General features: G+C 51.4%; 1 protein-coding gene across 3 annotated transcripts in view; it reads left to right on the top strand.

The window, feature by feature from the left end:
• Window positions 1-22921, top strand: part of KIRREL3 (kirre like nephrin family adhesion molecule 3) — a 576106-nt gene that overhangs the window by 466770 nt on the left and 86415 nt on the right. For all 3 annotated transcript variants that reach the window (XM_034666066.1, XM_034666067.1, XM_034666065.1), the window contains exons 4-5: window positions 1482-1631; window positions 6194-6343. In XM_034666066.1, the coding sequence (XP_034521957.1) occupies window positions 1482-1631; window positions 6194-6343 (300 nt within the window). The remainder of the gene's footprint in view (window positions 1-1481; window positions 1632-6193; window positions 6344-22921) is intronic.

Genomic DNA, 22921 nt, shown 5'->3' with positions numbered 1-22921 from the left:
CCCCCCGGGGGGGGGGGGGGGGGGGGCGGGAAGGGGCCAGGTCAGCAGCCCGCCCACCTGGTCCACCTTTCCTGAGTTGTGTGTCTGCATCGGCTGGACAGGGTGTGGGAAAGAATGTGGGCTTGGACGTCACAGGGACCCCGGTCAGACTCCGGCTCCACCACTCATTAGCTGTGTGGTCTTGAGGAGGTTACTTTGCCTCTCTGATCCTGTTTTCCTTGCTGTAACATCAGGCTGTGTCTGCCCTGTCATGTCATTAAACAGGTTACAGAAAGGAGGGCACATGAAGCACTTTCTACTGTGGGCCAGGGGCTCAGTAAATGTCAATGTCCTCTTGTCCACGCACCTGTGGCCTCCCAGGGAACACGGATCACATCAGCCCGCTTCCTCAGCTTTCCTTCCAGGGCCAGCTTAGGGATATGGGAACAGCACAACTCAGCAGGTGAAAATACAGTCTTTAGAGCCAGAAAGTCTTGCCTTTGCAGCCCTTGTCCTGCCGCTAGGCACTTCCTGGATAATTTGGTGAACATCCAAGCCCCTGCGAATGGGGCTTGGTGAGGTGCCAGGGTTGTGGCTATTGTAAAGCTCAAGGTAACGCGTCCTCGGTACTTGCTCAGTCATTACCAAGCACTACCTTGGGCCCCTTTCCTCCTCCAGAAAACTGGGATCAACATAGTACCTACCTCCTAGGTTGTTATGAGGGTGAAGAGGTTAATGAGCCAATATTTTAAAATAGAGCAGCGGCTGGCATGCGGTACACACTGTGGGTGTGTCTGGGTCACCACACGTGAGCTGGCTGGCTTGGATGGCTCGGGGCCGTCTTGCTGCCAGGGGTCCATGGGAGGGCCTGGGGTCATGCCCATGACCTTCTCCCACGTGGTAGGGAAGCCAGAGTGGGGTTGCCCCCCCAGAAAGAAAGGGACAAAGAGGGTGTTCCTGCCCGCGTTGTGCCACACTGTGCCAGCCCGGGAACCACTGAAACAATAATGTTTTCCCTGGATTCTCGGCTTTTTACCCAAGCCGCACTAGACCCCTCCCCTCCCCTTGCCTTCTTGAGGCACACCCCCACAGGACGCTTGCGGCTGGAAGGTACTCTCCTGCCTCTGCCCTGTTGTGAGAGGAGACGCAAGCCAGCAAGTAAGAGCCAGCCCAGTGGAAAGTGGCAGAGCTCGTCCGGAGGGCAGTGGGCATGGCCTTCTTGGGGGTTGGAGGAGGCCGGCTCACGGTGGGAGTGTGTGGTAAGGATTGATGAGTGGGGCAGCTGAGCGGCGAGCCAGCTGCTAAAAGCAGGGAATTAAGTGAGGGCAGGTAGGAAGCTGCTGCGGGGCCCCAGGCAGGACGTAAGATGCTGGGGGCAGTGGGGGGGTGGTTGCTTCTCCCCTGGGCCAGCCTCTGCTCTGCTTCTTAACTTGAGGAGAAGCCCTCCAGGCACTGCACTGCGAACTGCAAGTAACTGACCGCTGTGCTTGTCTCCTTCCTAGGCCAAGTATACTCCTTCAGCCAGCAACCCCAGGACCAGGCCGTGGTGTCGGGCCAGCCAGTGACGCTGCTGTGCGCCATCCCCGAGTACGATGGCTTCGTCCTGTGGATCAAAGACGGCTTGGCTCTGGGTGTGGGCAGGGACCTCTCAAGTGAGTACCCCCAGACCTCCCCAGGAAGGCCTGGAACCCGTCCCTGCCTGACCCACCCACCCTCCTGGGGAACACCCATCTTCATGGGCATTTGGAGATTAACTCTCCAGGTTTCATTGTACATCCCCCCGGGGCAGAGTCAGCGGAGGCAAGCTCTGGGCCCAGGATCCCTAGGACTTTGAGAGCCTGTCCAACTACTGGTAATGAATTATACGTCAACCCTCCATTCTGGTGGCCAAACCCCAACAGCAGGGCCCTGGAGGATCTCTTCGAAAGTCAAACACGATTCAAATCAAAGCAGATTCCTAAAAGTAACAGGTTCCTGTTTCTTGATCCAAAATGTATCCCCCACTTAAGTCACCACCTGGTTCTTGCTGGGCTCCCAACCATTAAAGGGAGCCAAAGAAATTGAAAACTCACAAAGGAACCCAGTTGGTTTTAGGGGTTACCATGTGATGGGAAGCAAAGACAAGGAGCGTTTAAAGTTCAAACTTCGTGGAGCCCACCCAGGCTGGTATCGAGCAAGATGTCCCGGTCGGCTCCCATCGCTGGCAGCTGAGCTCCCCGGTTGGTGCGATGCCCTGTCATCTGTTAACAATTATGAATGTCAACCCTTAAGCTCACACAGATGTCTTTCCGATCCATCCTCTCCCCCAGGGGGAAAAAGAATAGAATCATCCTCCCGGTCACTCACCCATCAGCAATTATTATTCTCCCCTGGGGAGGGCAGGCATGTGACTGCTTGCGAGGCTTAGCATAACCTGGAAAATTCAGAACAAGGGATCCGGGTGTCCCCGCCCCTGGGGAATGGCTGAGGGTAGAAGGAGGAGGAAAAAAAAATGCGTATTCGACTGAGAAGTAGCTTTGCTTCTCTCGTGGTATACGACTGCAGGAAAATAAAAATCGAAGTGCACTCAGGAACATGATGGTTGGGAAATTAATATTTTAAAATGTGAGTTATGTCTTGCCAAAAATGTATATTGAAACATTATAGCCACGGTCAATAGCATCACCGAGTTTGAGTGCTGCAGCCCAGCTGAGCACGGATAAAATACACAATAATATCTCCAAAATATACTGTGCCACCATAAAATTTAAGTATTATGGGAACCAGCCAATTTCAGGGGCTCTGAACTTCCTTACCCTAGAGGAACTGGGGGAATGATCTCACCTTCTCAAACTAGAATCACTCTTGCTCCGCGTGGCTCTGAGCTTGGACCAGCATCATTGCAAGCCAAGGAGGTGCTCTGGGTTCCTGGTCAGTGGTTTGCAGCCTCCGGTCAAGGACTGGGGTCTTTTTGGCTTGGTGGCCAAGAGGAAGCCCCGGATCACCACAGACATTCATCACCACATGCATAACTGACCCTCTGGCATCCAATTCCATGAATGGCTTTCTGGGATCAGGATTGGGTCCTGCTAAGTTCTGAGAGACAGTGGGGTTCTGATGAACTGGGGTCTCTTTGCTCTCTGACTTGACTCCATGTATACAAAGAAGGTTGTCCATCTCCTTGCAAAGCCAATAAATTCAAATTCCTGGTATTTTCTATTTGATCACCGATCCCCAAAAAAGCATCATGACGATAATGACAGAAACTCACATGCTCAATAAATACTGTTTGCTTGCCTGACAAGAAAGGGAGAGTGATAGATCTCGATTTCATTCAGCAAGTATTCACAGAGCACTCCATAACGGCACAGGTTTCCCTGTGGGGAAACTGAGGCCCAGAATTGTGAGACTTCAACCTGCCTGGTTCTATCCTCTTCTGTTTTAACTTTATCCTTTTCTGTGTGGCCCAGCTCAGTGGACCGGGAATAATGCCCTCACTCACTGAAGACCTGTCTTTCTGGTCACCAAGGCTGGAAAACACTTTCAAAGGAAATGATTTATAAATGCATGCCCTCATATTGATAGAACATTCTTCTTCTAAGAAGCGCAAGTGATTCTTAGACATTATGTCATAAATCTACAATGATCCACAGGGAGAAAAAGAAGGATTTCCCCCCTCTATTTGACAGGTAAACAAAGTCACAGTCGAGAAAGAAATTGAGTCAAATGTACACCCAGTCGCAGTGTGTGGGACCCCGGCACCTCACACCCAAAAAGCCTGACGCCCTGCATTTTCTTGCTTCTAAAGACAGAGACCTTTCTGGCTGTCCCATCTCACTGTCATTTTTCTTTAAACCAGCATTCATAGACTCTTTACTGTGTGTCACGCACTTAACATGGATGACCCCCACTTAATCTTCACCATGAGTCTACGAGGTACTGATATTGTCCCCATTTTGCTGATGAGGAGACAGAAGCACGAAGAAGTTAAAGTAATTTAGCCAAGACAACAGAGTTAGGAAGTGATAGACCCGCATTTGAACCCAGGCACTTGGACTGTAGAACCCAGACCCCAATAATTTTGCCTTCCCTGAGCATAGCAAGAGAGAGTAATGATACTATGGAAGGAGCTAGAACTTGCTCAGAATCAATGCCTCTGGGCCTGTGTTTTCCAAAGATCCTGCCAGTCCTTGGAATAGCATTGCAGCTCGTTGCCTAATTAGGCAAATACAAACAAACCCATCACTGATGTTTTCAGCAGCTCATGAGAGTGAAATCCTGCTGCTGATAGCTTGCAAGACAACAAAAACACAAGCTCCAGCCAAGATGCCTGCAGGAGACCAGGGACTAATCAAGGACAGCGGGATCCAGAGGCTGAGCCGGAAGGGCTGGGGGGCAGCGAGCCAGCTACATTGAGGGCAAGCAGCGGGGAGAGGGCTGGGCAGGAACCCCTTTCCAGCCCCTTGTCCTGGCCCTGGGGAGAGCCAGCTTAACTTACCTGGGCTTCTTCCCAAAGCCCAGCAGAGGGCAGGAAGGGCGGGAAGGAGGGGAGGTGGTGATCTCGGGGGTTCAGCCGACTTCCTTGTAAGCATCTCTGGCCCGGCCAGAACAGCTGCGCAGGGCGGGGCCCTTTGATCGCATGATGAGGACGATGCTAGCCATGAAGCCATGAGCCTGAAGGGCTCAGCCACACAGCAAGCCCCCAGAATACATCCTGGGAAGGATCACAGCTATGTCTCTGACAAAGAATGGGTGCCAGTGGGCCGTGTATGGCTCACCCTACGGGAGGCCTGCCCCACCTCTGCGAGACCCTTAACTTATGATGGGAGGGAGCTTAGAGCTCCAATATTCCATCTTGGATAGTAATCTGTTCTGCAGTGCCCCTGACAGGTGATCGCCAACCTGTGCTTGAATGCCACTACTGGTGGGGAACTCACTACCACCTCTGGCAGCCCAGATACTTGTTGGACCTTTCAAATTATATAAAGAATATTCTAAAATATTTCCCTGTATTAATTCTGTCCACTGGTACTAGTGCTGTCCTTGGAAGCTATGTGAACACATCTAGCCCACACTGAGAGACAGGAATATTTGGAGATCCTTTGTATGTCCCTCTGTCTCTCTGTTTCTGTCTCTCTCTCTCTCTCTCTCTCTCACTGGCTTAAGCCCTAGTCTTCTCTTTAAAAGGCCAGATAGGCCAACCCCCTCTTCCTATGGCACATTTCTGAGAACTCACACTGTCCGGGCAAAGGTCTTTTAGAAAGAGGAGTGGTTTGGAGCTGCCGGAGGGTGGGCGGGCCTCTGAGGAGAGAAGAGAAGAGAACAGAGCAGGAGGCTGGGGAAATAGAGCTCAGGTAAGAGGACGATGGAAAAGAGATCCTTCTGGAAGAGACTAAGGAGGTCCAGGGCCCAAGGTCTGGGACAGGGGATCTGCCCAACTGGCCAGCCACAACTTATATGGGCATTTATATTCACCATACATAGGAGGAAGGCCGATTAATGATTAATCATTCTCAAATTTTTATTTATCCATTATTCATCACCAGTAGTATAAGGGGCCCCACATTCCTAAGTGTCCTGAGTGCCTTGTAAGTGCTTAATCAGGCCCTGGGGTCTGGGGTAGTAGGAGTGACCAGAATAGGTCCCTTGAGGGTTCAAAGTGGCCAGAGAATGCCAGGCACTGGTAGGGTGGGCCTCAATTTCTGCTTCCTGCCCATCCCGAACAAAACTTGCCCCCCAAAGTCATTCTTGATTCTTTTCCAGAGATTTCTGTTTTCTTCTCTCTCTCTTGCTCTGTCTGCTGAGAATCACAGCCTGGGTCTCTCTGTCTCTCTGTGTGTTTCCTTATCAAAATGCATGTCTGGTTGGTAAACCACAGCGCTGAGCTCACTGCTTACCAGAGCACTGACCCTGCTGTGTCTGCCCACACGTAGCATTACAATCTCCGCTCTCTCTATCCTCCCTGATCATAGCTTCTCCAACATTCCTAAACCTACACACACACGCACGTGCACACGCACACACACGCGTGCACACGCACACCCATGCTGTCCAGTCCCCAGGAAAAGCTCTCGTTTTTGTGCTCCTCACACCCGGGTCAGGGCCCTGAGCATCACCAGCCCTGCCAGCCTCCAAGACCAGCCCCTGCTCACATGTCCCACCACCCGGCCTGTTTGGCAGGAGTGCCTCCTCCACCCCTGGCCCCACCCCCCCGACACGCCTACTGTCTCCACAGGTTACCCGCAGTACCTGGTGGTAGGGAACCACCTGTCAGGGGAGCATCACCTGAAGATCCTGCGAGCAGAGCTGCAAGACGACGCCGTGTACGAGTGCCAGGCCATCCAAGCTGCCATTCGCTCTCGCCCCGCACGCCTCACTGTCCTAGGTAAGAACCGTTGATACACGGGGGGCGAGGATGCTGCAGGAAGCACCATGCGCTCAGTTCCAGAAGGGCCTCCCTGCTGGGCAAAGCCCAAAGGGGTTATCACACTGGGCTCCAGCCGCTGCTACCCCCACCGGGTCAGGACCCACCTTCCCTGCCAAAAAGGGGAAAGTGAAAGTTTCAGCTCTGGAAATCAGAAGGCCACTACTAACCGACCTGTGACCCTGTCCAACCCCAGGGGGGTTTGACTCCAGCTTAGGGGGCTGAAAGGGGCTCCTGAATGCCCATTTATTCCATCAGGAAGCCTGTTCTGTACGCATGATGGTTGTCAGGCCGTGTGCTAGGCGATGGAGATACGGAGAAGAATGTGATACGTCCTTGAGTCTGTTCTTTCTCCCACTGGGTGCTAAAAAAGCATGATTTCAGCATCCCTAGGGACCACCCCTGCACCTGTTCCTTCCCCACCCTCTGCTGCTCCCTGGGAACCCTGGCTCTCAGCTGGAGAACCGACTGCCTAAATCATCCCTAGGAAAATTTGTTTTGGTCTCTTACGCCAAATCAGACCTTTGCCCCTTGGCCTTTCTTCCTCTTGGCTTCCCAGGAGACCAATACCCTTGGGACACCCTGCAGAGAGGTCCCCACTCCTTCACTCAGGCAGACCTGCCTGAAGACAAGGGAGTGAGCTTGCCCGCCTCTTAAACAGCCCCTTTCTGATTTCGAGGTCAGGCCCTGTCAACTCCCTCCTCCAGCCAGCAGCTACTGAGGCCCAAGGCCCCTGAGAACCGAGCCGCACACAGACGGCATAAGAGCAGACATGGGCGTACCCTCTACAGTCCCTGTCAGAGCACTTCCCTGTATGTTACCTCAGCAGTTCCGACGCAAGACAGTGGGACAGGGATTGTGCCCCGGATGAGAAACTGAGGCTCAGAGATGCAAAGGGCCCGGCCCTGAGGGTCTCCCGGCTAGGGCTCCAACACCACCGCCTTGCCCCCTCGGTGAGACTCCGCCAGCCCTGGGTGGGACGGGGCACAGGCCGTGGAGAGGGGAGCCTGGGCTCCACCCTGCCCTCCTCTTACCAGCTGCTGTGAAGCTGGGACCTCAGGGTCAGCAGATGGGGGGGGCGGCCTCCTCACCTGGTGGATAAGGAATGTGGCAGCCTTGATGAAATATTTAGGAGCGTGTCAGGTTATCTTCAGATCGACACGGCAGCACGCAGGGCACAGTATCCCAAGCATGACAGCGAGCCCCGGAGGACCACTTACTGAGCTGGGAGCTGGGCTTCTCAGAGACAGGAGGCAGAACTCAGGGCCGGCCCCCCGGACCCCCCCTCAACCCCAGAGTCTCCTCTAGTCTGCGATGAAGGAAAGAGGAAAGAAACTGGGGCTGGCAGGGCATGTAAGCTGGGACGGCTTGGTCCAGAAGGGCCTGCAGAAGAGTAATCAGGGATATGAAAAGGAGAGGCGGACATCTTCATCTCTCCCAACGTGGAGGCTAAAATGGGAATGGGGGTACAGTGTGGTGTGGCGGTGTGGACATGAGCGGGAGGAGTTAGTGTCTAATATGTTTTCTGATTTCTGAGTGTTGTGCGATGTCAGAACAGATTCGTGCATCTCCACAGACGATTCCGTTCCCCACCTTCAAAATAATCTGCCTTCTGCTGCCTTGTCCCCCTTCAAGAGGGTACCAAAGAATGCTAAGTTGAGAAGGACCTAAGCATTGCCCACTCCCGACTTCGCACAGGACCTGAACTAGATGGAGATGCTTCTCGTCCTCAATTTCTTGTCCTACCGTCAGATCTTTGCCCGGTGACGCCCAGCCATTCACAGCCTGCCTCCCCTCTCCTCTCTCAGGGAGATAACCAAGCCCAGATTATTCCAAATGTTATACAGATGAGGAAATTGAGACTCAGAGAGCAGAGCCACTCACGGCTTAATTGCCACTCAAAATAGACCCCAGATTGTCCAACTCCAAACCAGTGGTGTCACGTCCCGAGATGCCGGCACAATCTCCTTCGTCTGGTTGCTTAAGGGCCGGGCTGCTGAGAGCAGGGCCGCAGAATCTCATCTGGACAGACTTGGTTTTGTCTTAGGTCACATCGAAAAGTCTCCCCGGTCTCCCTCGCCTGTGGCCAGACCTGGCACAGAGCTGCTTTGTGTGGGGAAAGTGCTTTACTCGTCTGGAAGGCAGCTGAAGAGGGGGAAGGAGGAGTTTCCGGGTGACCCCGGCAGGCTAGCCTCTGCTGGATTCCTGAGAGCTGGAAAAAGAGCAGGCCTGTGTCCAGCACCCTTTCCTCAAAGAGTCCACTGACACACTCCTCCTAACAAACCAACCCCAGGCAAGAAAGAGCTGCCCCAGGCTCTGCCTCCAGCCCCTCTTGATCACCCAGGGTCCCACCCCTGAGCTGGCCCTGCAGGTGCCCCCCATCCTTGGCGGGTCCAGCAGGCACCCAGCCCGACTGAGTTTCTTTGCTGTATGCAGCCCCACCTACTGCCCTGGAGAGAGGCCCCGCATGCAGAAGCTGACCCAGCCTTCTGGAAAGGGAGCTCTAGTCTGCTCACCATGCTGAATAGACTCAGCGGCAGAGGGAAGAGGGGTGTTTCTACCCTGGCCAGCCAGCTTGCCAACCAAGACCCCATCTGCTTTGCTGTGACATCTCAGCCCGGGAAAATGTCCCAGCCAGTTCCCCAAGGGAGGGGCTGCCTTCCCTGTGTTCCAGGAATGAGAGAGCTTCCTAATTTAGTCTGTATTTGCCTGAGATAGATTTTTAATTAAATAAAGTAAGAGCCTGATTAGAACCTGCAGAAGATGTGAGAGCAGAATCAGATGGTATTCCAGCAAAATTGCAAAGCAAACACTTTGGCTGGAACAGAGGGAGACCCCTGGGGGTCTTCCATCAAAGCACCAAGTGAGGAGGGCAAATACGAGAGATTATATAGCCAACAGATGTGCATTGTTAAAATATGCATCTGCCAGCAGCCTGCTTGGAGAAGCCAGAGGGCCAGCTCACAGAGCCTGTGGTGCTCCAGGGAGGGCATGGGGACCCAGCCCCGACAGCCAAGCCTAGAGTCACAGACACATTAATTAGCCTTGTGTTTCCAGCTCTCAGATGCAATCAGGCAAGGAGCAACTTGGAGCTGAGCGTTTGCTACCCTGGGAGGCAGAGGGAGGGAGCTAGGGGACCAGGAGAGCAAGAGGGGGAAGGGACAGAGTTTGGGAAGCCGAGCCAGGCAAAGACTCCGGGGCCCCGGCCCAGGTTAATAGCCAGCCTGCAATCCCTCTGCGACACAGAGGACCATGCCTTGACTCGGGCCAGGTCGAGACAGGCATCTTTCCACCTGCAGAACGTCTCGAGAATCATGGTACCCAGAGCAGCAGACTTGGAGGCAACAGTCATGGTCTTGCCATTAATCAGCTGTGTGATCTTGGCCCCGATACTCCACCTCTCTGGGTCTCAGTTTCCTCATCTGTAACATGAAGGAGGTGATCGATAAGATGGTCACTAAGAACTGTTGGGCTCCCAAAATGCCGTGACTTCTACAATAAGGAGCCCCGCTTGCATCACCAAGTAGTTTAGGAAGATGGCCCATCCCCCACCGGAGCCAGAATTCACATGGAGACTGAGGCACAGAAGGTAATAGAGTGTTTTGTGCAGCACCCTACTTTGATTCTGGAGAGGGGAACTCTCAAAGTCCTGCCCAGCCCTGGGATTCTGGACTCGACTCTACGTCTTAACCCCAGAGTCCTCCCTCTGTCTGCAGCTTCCGTGCTTTCCAAGCCATGACTGCGGGCACTCAGCCTAGCAGGACATCATAGGACCCCCGTGGACGTGTACAGAGCCGGGGTGTAGCAGGCAGAGTCAGGGGCTGGCGGCAGAACCCCTACACGCAGCTTACTCATGGTGTGACCTTGGGCGGGGTCCTTAGCCCTCCCACGGGGCCTCTGGTTCAACTCTCTATAACCAGCACTTAGTATACGGTAGCTCCTCATACTATTTGGGGTTTTTTAAATGAATGAATGAATGAGTGGAGTTTCTCGTTCCTCATCTATAACACGAGGATGATAAAAACACAATCTCCCAGAACTGTTGTGAGCACCAGACTAACACACCCCCCCAACTAACACACACACACACACACACACACACACGCAGACTGCGTCCTTCTCCCACCTGCAGAGACCCCAGGGTTGACAAATATCTCTACTGCTCCAGGGCCAGAGCCGTAAGGAGGATACTGCATTTGATCTTGCTAACCGCCCAAAAATTTGAGAATCGAGGAGTTGGACTACCCAGATCAGGGAGGAAATTGAAGCCAAGGTTTTAAACAACAAATATTTCCTGAGCACCTACTAGGTGCCAAGCACTGAGCTCGGCAAGTAAGGTTCATCGGTCAGTGGAAGGGAAAGCCAGCCCTGCCCTGGTGAGCCTGTGTTCTAGCAGAGAGAGAGCCAGTCAATCAGCAGTAAAGAGATTAAACAAGCACCTTGCGTGGGTCCGCAGGACGTCGGATGATAACAACCGCTGTGAAACCGAGAAACTAGAGCAGGGTGAGGGGGATTGGAAGTAGGCAGAGGAGGATGGTGGATGGCGGGTTAATTATTTAAAAGGGTGTTTTCCCAGTCTTCCTCCCATTTCCCTCATCTTCCTGGCCCGTTCTAATATTAACTCTGCTGTCTTGTGGCTCCCATTAGAAACAAAGCTTTCTAAATCAACATGAATTATTTAATGATGGAGACTAAGTCAATTCAAATAAAGAGGGCGTCTTTAAAGTGATGTCAAGCTCCAGACACTGACGGGGCAAACAGAGAAGGTCCGGACGGGTCCCTGAGTTTCCAGAGCCACGAGCCCCCTCTGTATCTCTCCACCAGGGCAGCTGTAGGGCCATAGCGGAGGAGCCTGATGTGGGGCTCGATCCCACAACGCCGGGATCACGCCCTGAGCCAAAGGCAGACGCTTAACCGCTGTGCCACCCAGGCGCCCCAAGAACACTGGCTTTTAAAATGGCTCTTCCAGAAACTGGTGGCAAGAAACCCAGCCACAGGCTCCCTGTCAGTAAGGGACAGACTGACCTGTTCTTCAGGGGTGAGAAAGCACCCCAAAGAACAAAGCCCAAACCCTCTCTGAAGCTTGCCCTCTGCTTTCCCTCCAGCCCCTGCTCCAGCACCCCCTTTGCGCCGGGGACAAGAACCAGCTCACAGCACCCTCCACTGCCCACACTTCGTGGCTTCATGCCTATGTGTTGCTGCCTGGAATGTCCTTCCCTCCTTTCTTCCCTTGGCCCACTCTTGCTCCCCTGTCAGGATCCATCTTGGACATCACCTCCTCCAGGAAGCCTTCCCTGAACACCACATGGCCTGCCTGTCCCACTCTGTGCTCCCTTAGCCTTCCATCCACACCTCAATCACAATACTCAACACATGATCTTGAAAGGAACCGTTTCCCTGTCTGTCTCCCGCAGTGGGTCTCTCGGCATCCCGCCCAGCACAGCCTGCAGGCACACACTGCGTGCTCAGCAATGATCATCATATAACCGTAGCAAGAGGGCTTGGGGCAAACTGCAGGGAGTTTGCACTGCACCTCACCGCGGAGAACGGTACCTGGCAGATTCTGAGCCCCACAGTTGTGTCATATTGTGCCATGTTGTGTCGTGTTGTGTTTAGAGGGGCAACGAGGCTTTAGGGTAACAGCCCAGACTCTGAAAGCCAGATGGCCAACGCCGGAAATCTAGCTGTGTCACTTTACCAGTGCTGCGACCTTGGAAGAGTCCCCTGCCCACTGTGCCTCGGTTTCCTCGTAGGTAAAATGGGGGTATAGTCCTCCCTGTGCCCATAGGGTCCTAGAGAGGATTTAACGGGATAATTGATAGAAGACATTTCTCAAAACAGCGCCCAGTAAGCGGCAAAGCCCAGAAGCCCTGGCTGTTATTATCATACCCGTGGTGGTTGTTACTACTATTATTTTTGCCGTGCTAAAGCAACACCAACAAGCAGTTCTTCCTTCCTGGGGGATCGGGCTCTGTGTCCTAGAGAGGCTTTGCCAGCCAGCATGCAAGGCAAAAAGACACGAATCCTACGGGCCCCTCCTGGCCTCGTGCGCCTGGGAAGACCAGCAGAATTGATTTCCTTATCTCCTTATTAAGCGTGTTTTGCCTGGGCCCCGGCCTGATCTTAGGTGCTGTATCTCATTTGTGCTGTGTGCCTGCTTCCTGCCACATTCATTACCCTGCAGTCACCCCCAAATAGGGGCAGCAAACAAGCCAGAGATGGGAGAGAGGAGCAAAGGAAGCATCCTTATCTCCTGAAGTTCCAGATGGGAGCCGGGGGTCTGAGCTATTGTGCACCTCAGCCCCAGCCCCCCAGCCCCCGCCCCTGCCACCAGCTCCTTCCCACTCCCTTCCTGCCATTCTGCCCTTCTTAGGGGCCCTCCTCCGTGTCTCTTGGGCCACTGCATGCCCCTCTTGGCCCTCCCGATTTAACTCTGTGCTTACCTGCTTTGGCAGGTTTTAAGGTGAGCGTGGCCTGAGGGCACTGAGTTACCTTAAGGTGACTACTAGTCTCCGACTTCGAAATTGCATTATAATATAATTATATTCTATTATATTGAAGGTAGTTAGCCATATGCCCCCCCTGAGTAGCTGCCCGCAGCAGTTGTCAGTGGCAAGTGGAGGCTGGGGGGAGGCAGTGATGGAGGGTCTCCTTGGAGGTCCCTGTAGCCACGGGGTCAAGTACGTAGAACACTTCAGAGCTGGGCCTTCCCTCCTGCTGCCCCCCCAACAGTCTCCCCCTGGCTATCTAATCTGCCATGGAAAGGTGTGCCTGCCCCCCCAAGGCCTGACTCCCATCTCCCTGTCCTTCATTTCAACCTCAGTGTCAGGACAACTTTCAAGGCTCCAAAGGGTTCTGGGGTCCTCAGGAATGGAGGCAACCTCAGTGCTTCCCTCTCGGCCTGTATGTAGGAGGCAGAGGGCAGGCAGGAAGTGAGGAGACCTGATGCCAGGGCCCTCACCCCTGCCTTCCCCTACCCAGACCCAGCCAATGAGAAGAGAGCTAACCAGCCTATTTAGGTGGCCTTGCTGGAGTGGCCCGGAGGCCCAACACTGCCTTGGGCTGGAGGCAGCATCCCCAGTGGCCAACCCAGGGCCAGCCCTTCCCCTCCGCCTTCTAGCATCTCTTGCTTTCAACACCAGCACGAAGGAAGTCAGGAAGATTCTGTAGGAGCCCACTGGGCCTGCTGCCCATGCAATGCTCTCAGCCTCCTGATCTCCACCCCCGCCACCCCATCCGTAGTTCTGCTGACCCCTCAGGGTCCCCATCACTCCATGCCTGAGGCTCCGCAGGCAGCCCCACACCCCTGAAGGGTGCCACCATCATACCCAGGGCACTGGCACTCCTCCAGGTCTAAGCAGGACAGGGACCCTCACCTGAAAGTTGGAAGACACGCATCATTGCCCCAGGCCTGCCACTGACAAGGCAGGCCCAGGTCCTCGCCATGAGACCCGGGATAGTGATACGTAACCATCCCTGGACGCTCTCTCTCTCTCTCTCATAAAATCAGGAGCCGGGAAAAGGAAGTGCAAATCCATGCCACAGTTTGACTGTGATTCACCTTCATTAGATGGCGGTTTGGGGGTCGGGCCTGAGGGGCATTGTTCCCATTGTTCCCTGGCTCTGAGGAGCAAGGCTAATAGTTCTCCCACTGCTTTAACCAAGCGTGACCCTGGGAGACACCGAGCAGACTCCATTACTCAGCAAAGGGGAGCATGAGCTCAGACCATGGAGAGCTGCAAAAGTCAGGACCTTGATCCTCTGGCGTCTGCCCTTTGCCATTCGGCAAGGAACCAGAAGCTTCAGGGAATGAGAGCCACTGCCCTGAGGGGGCCCTCGCCTGCTCTGCCATCACGGGGTTGCTTCCTCTGCCTTGGGCCTGGCTTCCCACATCCCTTCCAAGCCCAGGCGAGAGGCCACTTGTGTCCGGGTGCCTTGCCGGAGCCCCGTCAGGAAACCCAGCTGGCCACGTACGAGGCTCCCTGTTCACGCATCAGCTGTAGACACACACAGACACCTCACCTCGAGGACAAATGCACACACACACACACACACACACACACACACACACACACAATTCAGAGCAGGCCGAATCCTGGGGAAAGACTTGGGGACACAGTCACAAGAATCTGTCACAGTTGGAAATGGACAGATCTTAGTAACTCAACAAAGTATTGACCCTCCCACCCTTTAGGGCCAGAAATGAATGGGGTAGGTGGAGCATGAGAGCCCCAGCGTGAGGCCCCGCTTCTCTATCGATTCCCCCTAATGAGAAACCAAGTGCTGGGGGTGGGTGGCGGGGGCGGGGGGAGAGTCACAGCAACCGAAAAGACCAGCGGGTTCCACCCGGGGGAGGAATCACCTCTCTCCTGACTCTAGCCTCCGGGGCACCATGGGTGTCACAGCCAGGACGGTGGCCAAAGCCAGCCCTGAGGGAGACCTGACTGGCTGAGCTGAGGAGGGAGACCTCCGGGGGTAAAAATAGCTCACCGCTTCTCTGCTCCAACCTCACCCCGGGCCTGAGACGAGGGTTTCATGGCAAATTATGGATTTAAAACTAGCAGTGAATCTCCATTACAGCATGAAATGAGAAAGGAAAGCACCACTAAATGAAAGCCTTCCCCTGGCAGCCAATGGGGCAAGGGAGGGGTGGCGTTTTAGGAGAGAGTTTCAAGATGAAGTCACACACCCAAAGCACACTCACAAGGGGCAGTCCCAGAAAGAGGGCCCTGGGAGAGGGGGCAGAGGCCGGAGACCCCCGGGAGATTCCTGCTGTCTCAGGTCAGCGCAGGACACCCAGGTGGCAGCAGTTGCCATTTCTCTGCAAAGATGCTCGGCTGACACAGGAGAGGGAACAGAGCTTTGTTAGTCTGGGGCTGTGTTGGGATGAGACCCAGATGGGAGGTGGGGCCGGAGAGGGGCATTTCAAGAACCCCGACCCACAGCCTGGTGGTCTTACAGATGAGAAAGTTCACACCCAAAGGGATCCATTAACTCACTCAAGGTCACACAACAAGAAAGAAAAAGAGCTAGAATCAAGACTCAAGACTTTCCGGCTCCCACATTCTTGCCCTTCCTGCTAAGTCCTGCCCCTCCCTTTTTCCAAATTCTGCTCAGACTTGCTGCCGTCTGACTCCTCCCCTTCAGATCATGGACCACTGGGATACAGGTCTCCTTCCAGCCCCAGGGAACTCCAGGAGCCCCGTCTGAGCCATCACACCGTCCCCAGCATCAGGGAGAGGTCTGCACAACGAACTGAAGCCTTCCTGGCAGCCCCCCCTCCACGTCGTCCCCCAGATGCGCCTGGGGAGCCAGGGCCCCTGAACCCACAACACCCATTTTCCACCCCATTAAGTGTCGCTCTCAGAGGGCTGCCCACCGCTTCCTTCCCTGTCGCTCTGGGCCTTGACGTTATTCTGTCTGTGTGGAGGAGGTTTTCCTAAGTGGGAGCGTCCTAGGCACCCAGAAGCCCAAGCAGGTGCTTCCATTTTACAAAAGTAAGTAGCTGAGCCCCGCAGCCCAAGAAGGCTGGCTTCCAAAAGAGTGTCACATTTTCACAAGTCGATCAAGGTGTTTGTAAATGTTTATAGAAAGGAGGAACTTTCCATATGTAAATATGTCAGGAACCGTGTTAGCAGCTGAAAAATCACCCGGTGCCTGCCGGGAACACCACTGCAGCCTCCGTGGTAGAAGGCAAGACGGAGGAGCAAGCCGGTGGCCACACAACCATCCCACGAGAAGAGCTGCCTCTCCCAAACACACCACCTCCTCCCCACACTGCTCACTTCCCCTCTGTCTACACACAGAGAGACGCACGTTCCCTAGGATGATGGAAAGAACTCATTTTGCAGATGGCTCAACCGAAGTCAAAAAGGACAGGGAAGGGAAGGGAAGGGAAGGGAAGGGGGGAAGGGAAGGGAAGGGAAGGGAAGGGAAGGGAAGGAAAAGAAAGGGAAGGGAAGGGAAGGAAAAGAAAGGGAAGGGAAGGGAAGGGAAGGGAAGGGAAGGGAAGGAAAAGAAAGGGAAGGGAAGGAAAAGGAAGGGAAGGGAAGGAAATATGCTAGAGGCTGTACAACGCATGGAAAGGAAAACGCATCTTCTCTGACTCTATAAGACAGAGAAAGTGGGGCTCTGACGAAAGGTCACTTGGAAAGACCCTACCTCTCCTCCAGCCCCGGCCCCAGATACCAAGTTGGCCTGGGCAATGGTTCCCCTGAGGACCGAAACCTAACCTTGATTTAGAGAATCAGAGCTGGAGGGAATCCACCAAGCAAGGGTTCTCCATTTGTTCCGTTTTTCAGCATGTGTCGATGAATCTTCCGTGTGTCAGGTGCTGTTCTAGGCACTGGGAATATACTACATCAGCGTGTGGCCTAATGGACTACAAACAGAGTAAAATCTCCTGCCTTCGTGGAACATAGATTCTCGCAGAGGGAATTAGACAGTAAACAATAAATTTTTCAAAACTGTTATACTCTCTTGGGGGAGGATAAGTGCTATCAAAGTACAGCAGAGTGTATGGAGTTGAGTTTCTTAAGGAGAGGACAAGTGGTGCAGTCAGGGCGGACCTCCCAGAGGAGGTGAACTTTTTTTCATCTTTCCCTTTATTTTTTTTTTTTTTAAAGATTTTATTTATTTATTTGACAGAGATAGAGACAGCTAGCGAGAGAGGGAACACAAGCAGGGAGAGTGGGAGAGGAAGAAGCAGGCTCATAGCATAGGAGCCTGATGTGGGGCTCGAACCCACAACGCCGGGATCACGCCCTGAGCCGAAGGCAGACGCCTAACCGCTGTGCCACCCAGGAGCCCCTATCCCTTTATTTTTTAATAGCTTTCTTGAGGTATAATTTACATACCATTAAATGCAACCATTTTAAGTGTACAGCTCAGTGACTTTTAGTAAATTTATGGAGTCGTGCAACCATCACTACAATCTTATATTAGGCCTTTTCCATCACCCTTAAAAGATCCCTTGTCGATCTCCGTTCCACCCTCAGTCTTAGGACCCACTGATCTTCCTTGTGTCTCTATGGACTTGCCTTTTCTGGACATTTCATATAAATAGAATCATACAATACGTGGTCTTCCCATCTGGCTCCTTTCACTCAGTACAGTAGTTTGAGATTTGCCCATGTGGTAGCATGTATCAATAGTTCATTTCCTTTTATTGCTTTTTATCGATAAACATTTTGTTTATCCATTCACCACTTGATGGACATTTGGATTGTTCCAGTTTTCAGGCTGCTGTGAATGATGCTGCTATAAACATTGATATGCAAGTGCAAGTGTGTGTGTGGGTATATGTTCTCGTTTTTCTGGGACAGGGAAAGGGAGCAGGGGAAGGACAGACGGTGAGAATCTTCAAGCGGATTCCCCGTTGAGCACGGAGCCCAATGGGGGGCTCGATCTCACGACCCTGAGATCTGAGCCAAAATCAAGGGTCAGCCACTTACCGGACTGAGCCACCCAGTTGCCCTGTTTTCGTTTGTCATGGGTAGATTCCTAGGAGTGGAACAACTAGCTCATGTGGAAAGGTTACGCTTAACTTTTTAAGAAAGTGCCAAACTCTTTTCCAAAGAGGCCGCGTCATTTTATTCCATTCTCACCAACAATTTATGAGAGTTCCAGTTTCTCTGTATCCTCATCAACACATTAGCTTTTCTATTATGGTAATTCTAGCAAGAGTCAAGTGGTATCCCAATGTGGTTTTGATAGCCTTCTCCTAATGACTCGTGATGCTGAGCATCATTTGATGTGATCATTTGAGGTTATCAATTTCTTTAAGATTGATTTACTTATTTTAGAGAGGGAGAGAGAGCACATGCATGAGTGGGGGAGGAGCAGAGGGAGAGGGAGAGAGAGATTTTTAAGCAGGCTGCACATCCAGCATGGAGCCCAATGTGGGGCTCAATCCCAGGACCCTGAGATCATGACCTGAGCCAAACCAAGAGTCAGATCCTCAACCAACTGAGCTACCCAAGCGCCCAATAATTATCGATTTTTATATTGTTCAGTGAAATGTCTATTCAGACCTTTTGCACATTTTTAAATTGGATCATTTGTCTTATTCTTACTGTGCTAGAAGAGTTCTTTATACACGCTGGGTACAAGTCTTTTATCAGATATGTAGTTTGCACATATTTTCTTCCAGTTTGTGGATTCTGTCTTCATTTTCTTCAAGGTGCCTTCTGAAGCACAAAAGCTTTTAATTTTAATCAAGTCTAATTTCATAGTTTTTTTGTTCTGTTTGAATTATGCCTGGGTGGTACAGTCAGTTAAGCGACCAACTCTTGGTTTTGGCTCAGCTCGTGATTGTGGAATCGTGAGACTGAGCCCCGAATCCTGCTCCGTGCTCAGTGGACTCTCTCTCCCTCTCTCTCCCTCTGCACCTCCCCCCATGCTCACTCACTCTCTCTTTCTCTCTCTCTCTCAAATAAATAAATAAATCTTTGATAATGTATCTAAGAACTTTGTCTAACCCAAGGACACAAGGATTTACTTCTACAAGTTCTACAGTTTCGGCTCTTAGATTAAGTCTGTGATTCATTTTAAGTTAATTTCTCTGTAATTTGTGACGTCAGGACCTAAATTCATCATTTTTGCATTCGGCTATCCAGTTTTCCCAGCATCATTTAATGAAAAAGCCTATCCTTTCCTCCATTGAATTTCCTTAACGTCTTCATCAAACATCAGCTGACCAAAAATGTAAGGGTCTATTTCCAGGCTCTCAATTCTAAGACATCGGCCTATAAGGTTCTTCTTTATGCCAGTACTACACTGGCTTAATTGTTATATTTTTATAGCAAGTTTTGAAATCAGGAAAAGTAACTCCTCCAATTTTATTCTTTTTCAAAATGGTTTTAGCTAATTTGACTCTCTTGCATTTCCATGTAAATCCTAGGATCAACTTATCGAGAATGGTTGCTGGAACTTTGATAGGAATTGTGTTGAAGCTGTAGACCAACTTGAGGAGAACCACCATCTTAACAATATTGAGTCCTCTAATCCGTGAACATGTGGGGTCTCTCCATTTATTTAGATCATTAATTTTTCCCAGCAATATTTGTAGGTTTCGGTGCATATCTTGTACTTCTGTTGTTTATTCCCTAGTATTTTATTCTTTGTGATGCTACTGTAAATGAAATGGTTTCCTTAATTTCTTTTTCAGATAATCCATTGCTAATATATAGAAACACAATTGATATTTGTATATGGATCTTGGATCCTATAACCTTGCTATAACCACATTTTTAGATTTTAATAGTTTTTTGTGAATTCCTTAAGATTTTCTGCATATAGGATTATCTTGTCTGAGAGTAAAGATAGTTTTACTTCTTCCAATCTGATGCCTTTCTTCCATGTTGAACTGACTAGAACTTCCAGTACAAAGTTGAATAGAAGTGGCGAGAGCAGACATCCTGCCTTTACTTCCAGTCTCTTTCACCATAAAGTATGCTATCTGTAAATTTTACATAGATGCCCTATATCAAGTTGAGGAAGTTTCCATCTGTTCCTACTTGGTTGAGAGCTTTTACCATGAATAATATTGGGTTTTATGAAATGCTCTTATTGCATCTGTTGTGATGATCATGTGGTTTTGCTCTTTATTCTGTTAACGTGGTATATTACATTAATTGACTTTCGGATATCAAACCAACCTTGCATTCCCAGGATAAATTTCAGTCATGGTGTATAATCTTTTTCATATGTTGCTGGCTTCAATTTGCCAATTTTTGGTTGAGGGATTTTCATCTATATTCATGATGGACAGTGGTCTGTGGTTCTCTTTTCTCGTGATGTCTTAGTCTGGCTTTAGTATCAGGGCAATGCTGGTCTTGTAGAATGAATTGGGAAGTGTTCCTTCCTCCTCTATATTCTGGAACATTTTGTAAAGGATTGATATTATATCTTCTTTAAACATTTGGTAGGATTTATCATTTCTTTACTTGATAGAGCTCTACTCAGGTTTTCCATGTAGAGGGTGGCTTTTTTTTTTTAAGATCTTATTTATTCATATGAGAGAGGGAGAGAACATGAGCTGGGGGGGGGATGCAGAGGGAGAGGGAGAAACAGACTTCCCACTGAGCAGGGAACCCAATGCAGTGCTCGATCCCAGGACCCTGAGATCATGACCTGAACCAAAGGCAGATACTTAACCAAATGAGCCACCCAGGTGCCCCTAGAAGGTGGCTTTTTAAACAAAGACTTGAAGAGGTGAAGGAGTTAGCTGTGAATCTTGAAACAAAATCCCTGTGTTAAGTGAAAAAGCAGTCATTGAAGGGAGTGGATGATCCAAGTTCCATTTTTAAAAGGATCACCATGGCTGCTGGATTGAGTACAAACCACAAGCGGACCGGGCAAGGAGACCTGGTAAGAGGCTCTTGCAATAATACAGGTGAAAGGTGAGGGGACTCAGACGAGGATGGTGGCAGTGGAGGTGGAGGACAGCATGTGGGAGAAAAAGAGAGGAGTCCAGCATGGGGCCAAGGTTTCTGGGGTGGTGACTTTCATCCCTGTAAACTTGGATGCAAAGTCCTGAATGCAGATATGTGTTTCTGGGGTGATGTTTCACATTCTTACCAGAGTCGATCAGTAAGCTCCCTGAAGCTTAATAACTAATACAGACCAACTTATTTATTTTTAGGAAACTATGGCCCAGAAGGGTTGAGTTACTCCCCCAAGGACACTCAGCTAACTAGCAGTGAAGCTTAGCCTATCCCACGTGCTTTTTCCACTGCCTTGGGGGCTTGCATAGGAGCATGTGTGATCGGACCCCCTCCCCCCAAGTCTAATGGGACCCACTCTCCCCTGCCTAGGAGCACCTAGGGGAGAGGGCCATTCCTCTACTTCCAGCTTCTAGTGCCCACTTGCCTCCCAGACCAGGGTGGCCCTCCTTGTGCCCACGTCTGCCTTCACACCCACCTGCCCCCCTTTCCCATTGCCCTTGGTCCACCTGGGATCCACAGGGTCTGAAACTTCCCCAGGCAGATCTGGGAGAGAGCCCGTCCGCCTTCCATGGCTCCCTTTTCACACAGAACATCGGAAGAGCAGCAGCTTATCTGCGGAAGAGAATGAGAGCCCTTGGCTTTTATCTGTGCCGAATCTTATCTAAACAGGTTCAGGTAGCAAGAGTGAGAGAGAAAAATAATTAAGGGAAAGGCAGGTGAAACGTTGACATTATTATTACTTAAGTGCTGCAAAGCTTTTAGTTCTTGTTTTTATACCAGTGACACCCAGTGAGGGGAAATCAGCTTGGCCCATTATCTGAGCCAACCACCCGCTCACCCCACCTCCCTGCCACCTATAAATCTTATTCAACAGCTTCCATCGGCAAGACAGAAAAATAATTAAGGCGAAGGTGGGTGAAATGTTGATGTTATTACTGTAAAGCAACAGCCTGTTTAGTTTCTACACCAATGAAACGCAACCGAGGGAAATCAGTTTTCAAGATTACCTTTCGGAGATGCAAATCCGAGAGCCGGAACCTGGGCTCGGAGGAGGTGGGCACCAAACCAGGAAACATTTCCAAGTCAGTGGCAGTCTCTCAGGGGCTTTTAAGCCCACAATTTACCTTTTGACTGCATCCTATTTTCTCTTAAATCCTTTATTTCCCACTTATTAATTGACTAGAGACACAGTACCAAAAGGAAAAAGAGAGAGAGAGAGAGCGATTCTCCAGCTGCTGGTCTTAAAAATCCATCGCAGGAAATGGTTCTCCGGAGGGAGGATTTCAGCACTGGCTGTGAACCGGAGCTTAATTGAATCTCTTTACTCCAAGGTGTGTCCACCTGGAGGGAGGGCTTCTTCTGATTGCTGCTGGACAGAGGAACTGCCCCATCTTATCCTGCCCAGACAGGGGAACCAGGGGAGCTGGGGGAGCTGTGGGTAGCGCTCCCAGGACAGGTCCCTGGGCTTTGCACACGCGACCAGTCTGGGACTCTGCTTTCCCTGTAGACGCGTTGTTCCAACAAGGTGTGTCAAGTGTGTACCCTGTGCGAGGGGTAGCATGGGCTTGGCCAAGGAATGAGGGACTAGGAGAGTGGACAGAGAGGCAGGAATCCCTGAACCCGGGTTCGCGAGAGGCAGCTGGCAGCGGGAAGGCCAGATCAGGCACACAGACACGTCTGCTTAGCTCCTGGAGTATCTTTAGAGTTTTCTAAATTCGTTGCCAACATGTAAGATTCTGAAGGGTTTTGTATTAAAAATTCAGATTTCTGGCTTCCCTTGCAAAGATCTGGCAACATCGAGCCCATTTGCCTGCTGGGCAAGAGCGGTGTAGTGGCAGCTCCCCCGAGCGCAATGTGGCTCCCAGGTCCCCACTCACTGTTGCTCACCTCAGCCGCTCACTGCAATTCACCTTACACTGAAATCTGTCCCTGATCTCACCAAGCCCCGCTGTGGATGCCCGGCGTGCACCTGGCCCGAAAGTAGAAATGGAAGCAGGACAAGGAGAGGGAGGGAGGCAGAGGGCCAGCAGCACCCAGTCGTGCCAGCCAAGTCACCAAAGGCACGCTTGCAGGAGGGTCTTTAGGTGAGGTT

This window comes from Ailuropoda melanoleuca, chromosome 8, assembly GCF_002007445.2.
Source record: "Ailuropoda melanoleuca isolate Jingjing chromosome 8, ASM200744v2, whole genome shotgun sequence".
Classification (NCBI taxonomy): Eukaryota; Metazoa; Chordata; class Mammalia; order Carnivora; family Ursidae; genus Ailuropoda; species Ailuropoda melanoleuca.
This window is presented reverse-complemented; position numbering and strand designations above follow the sequence as displayed.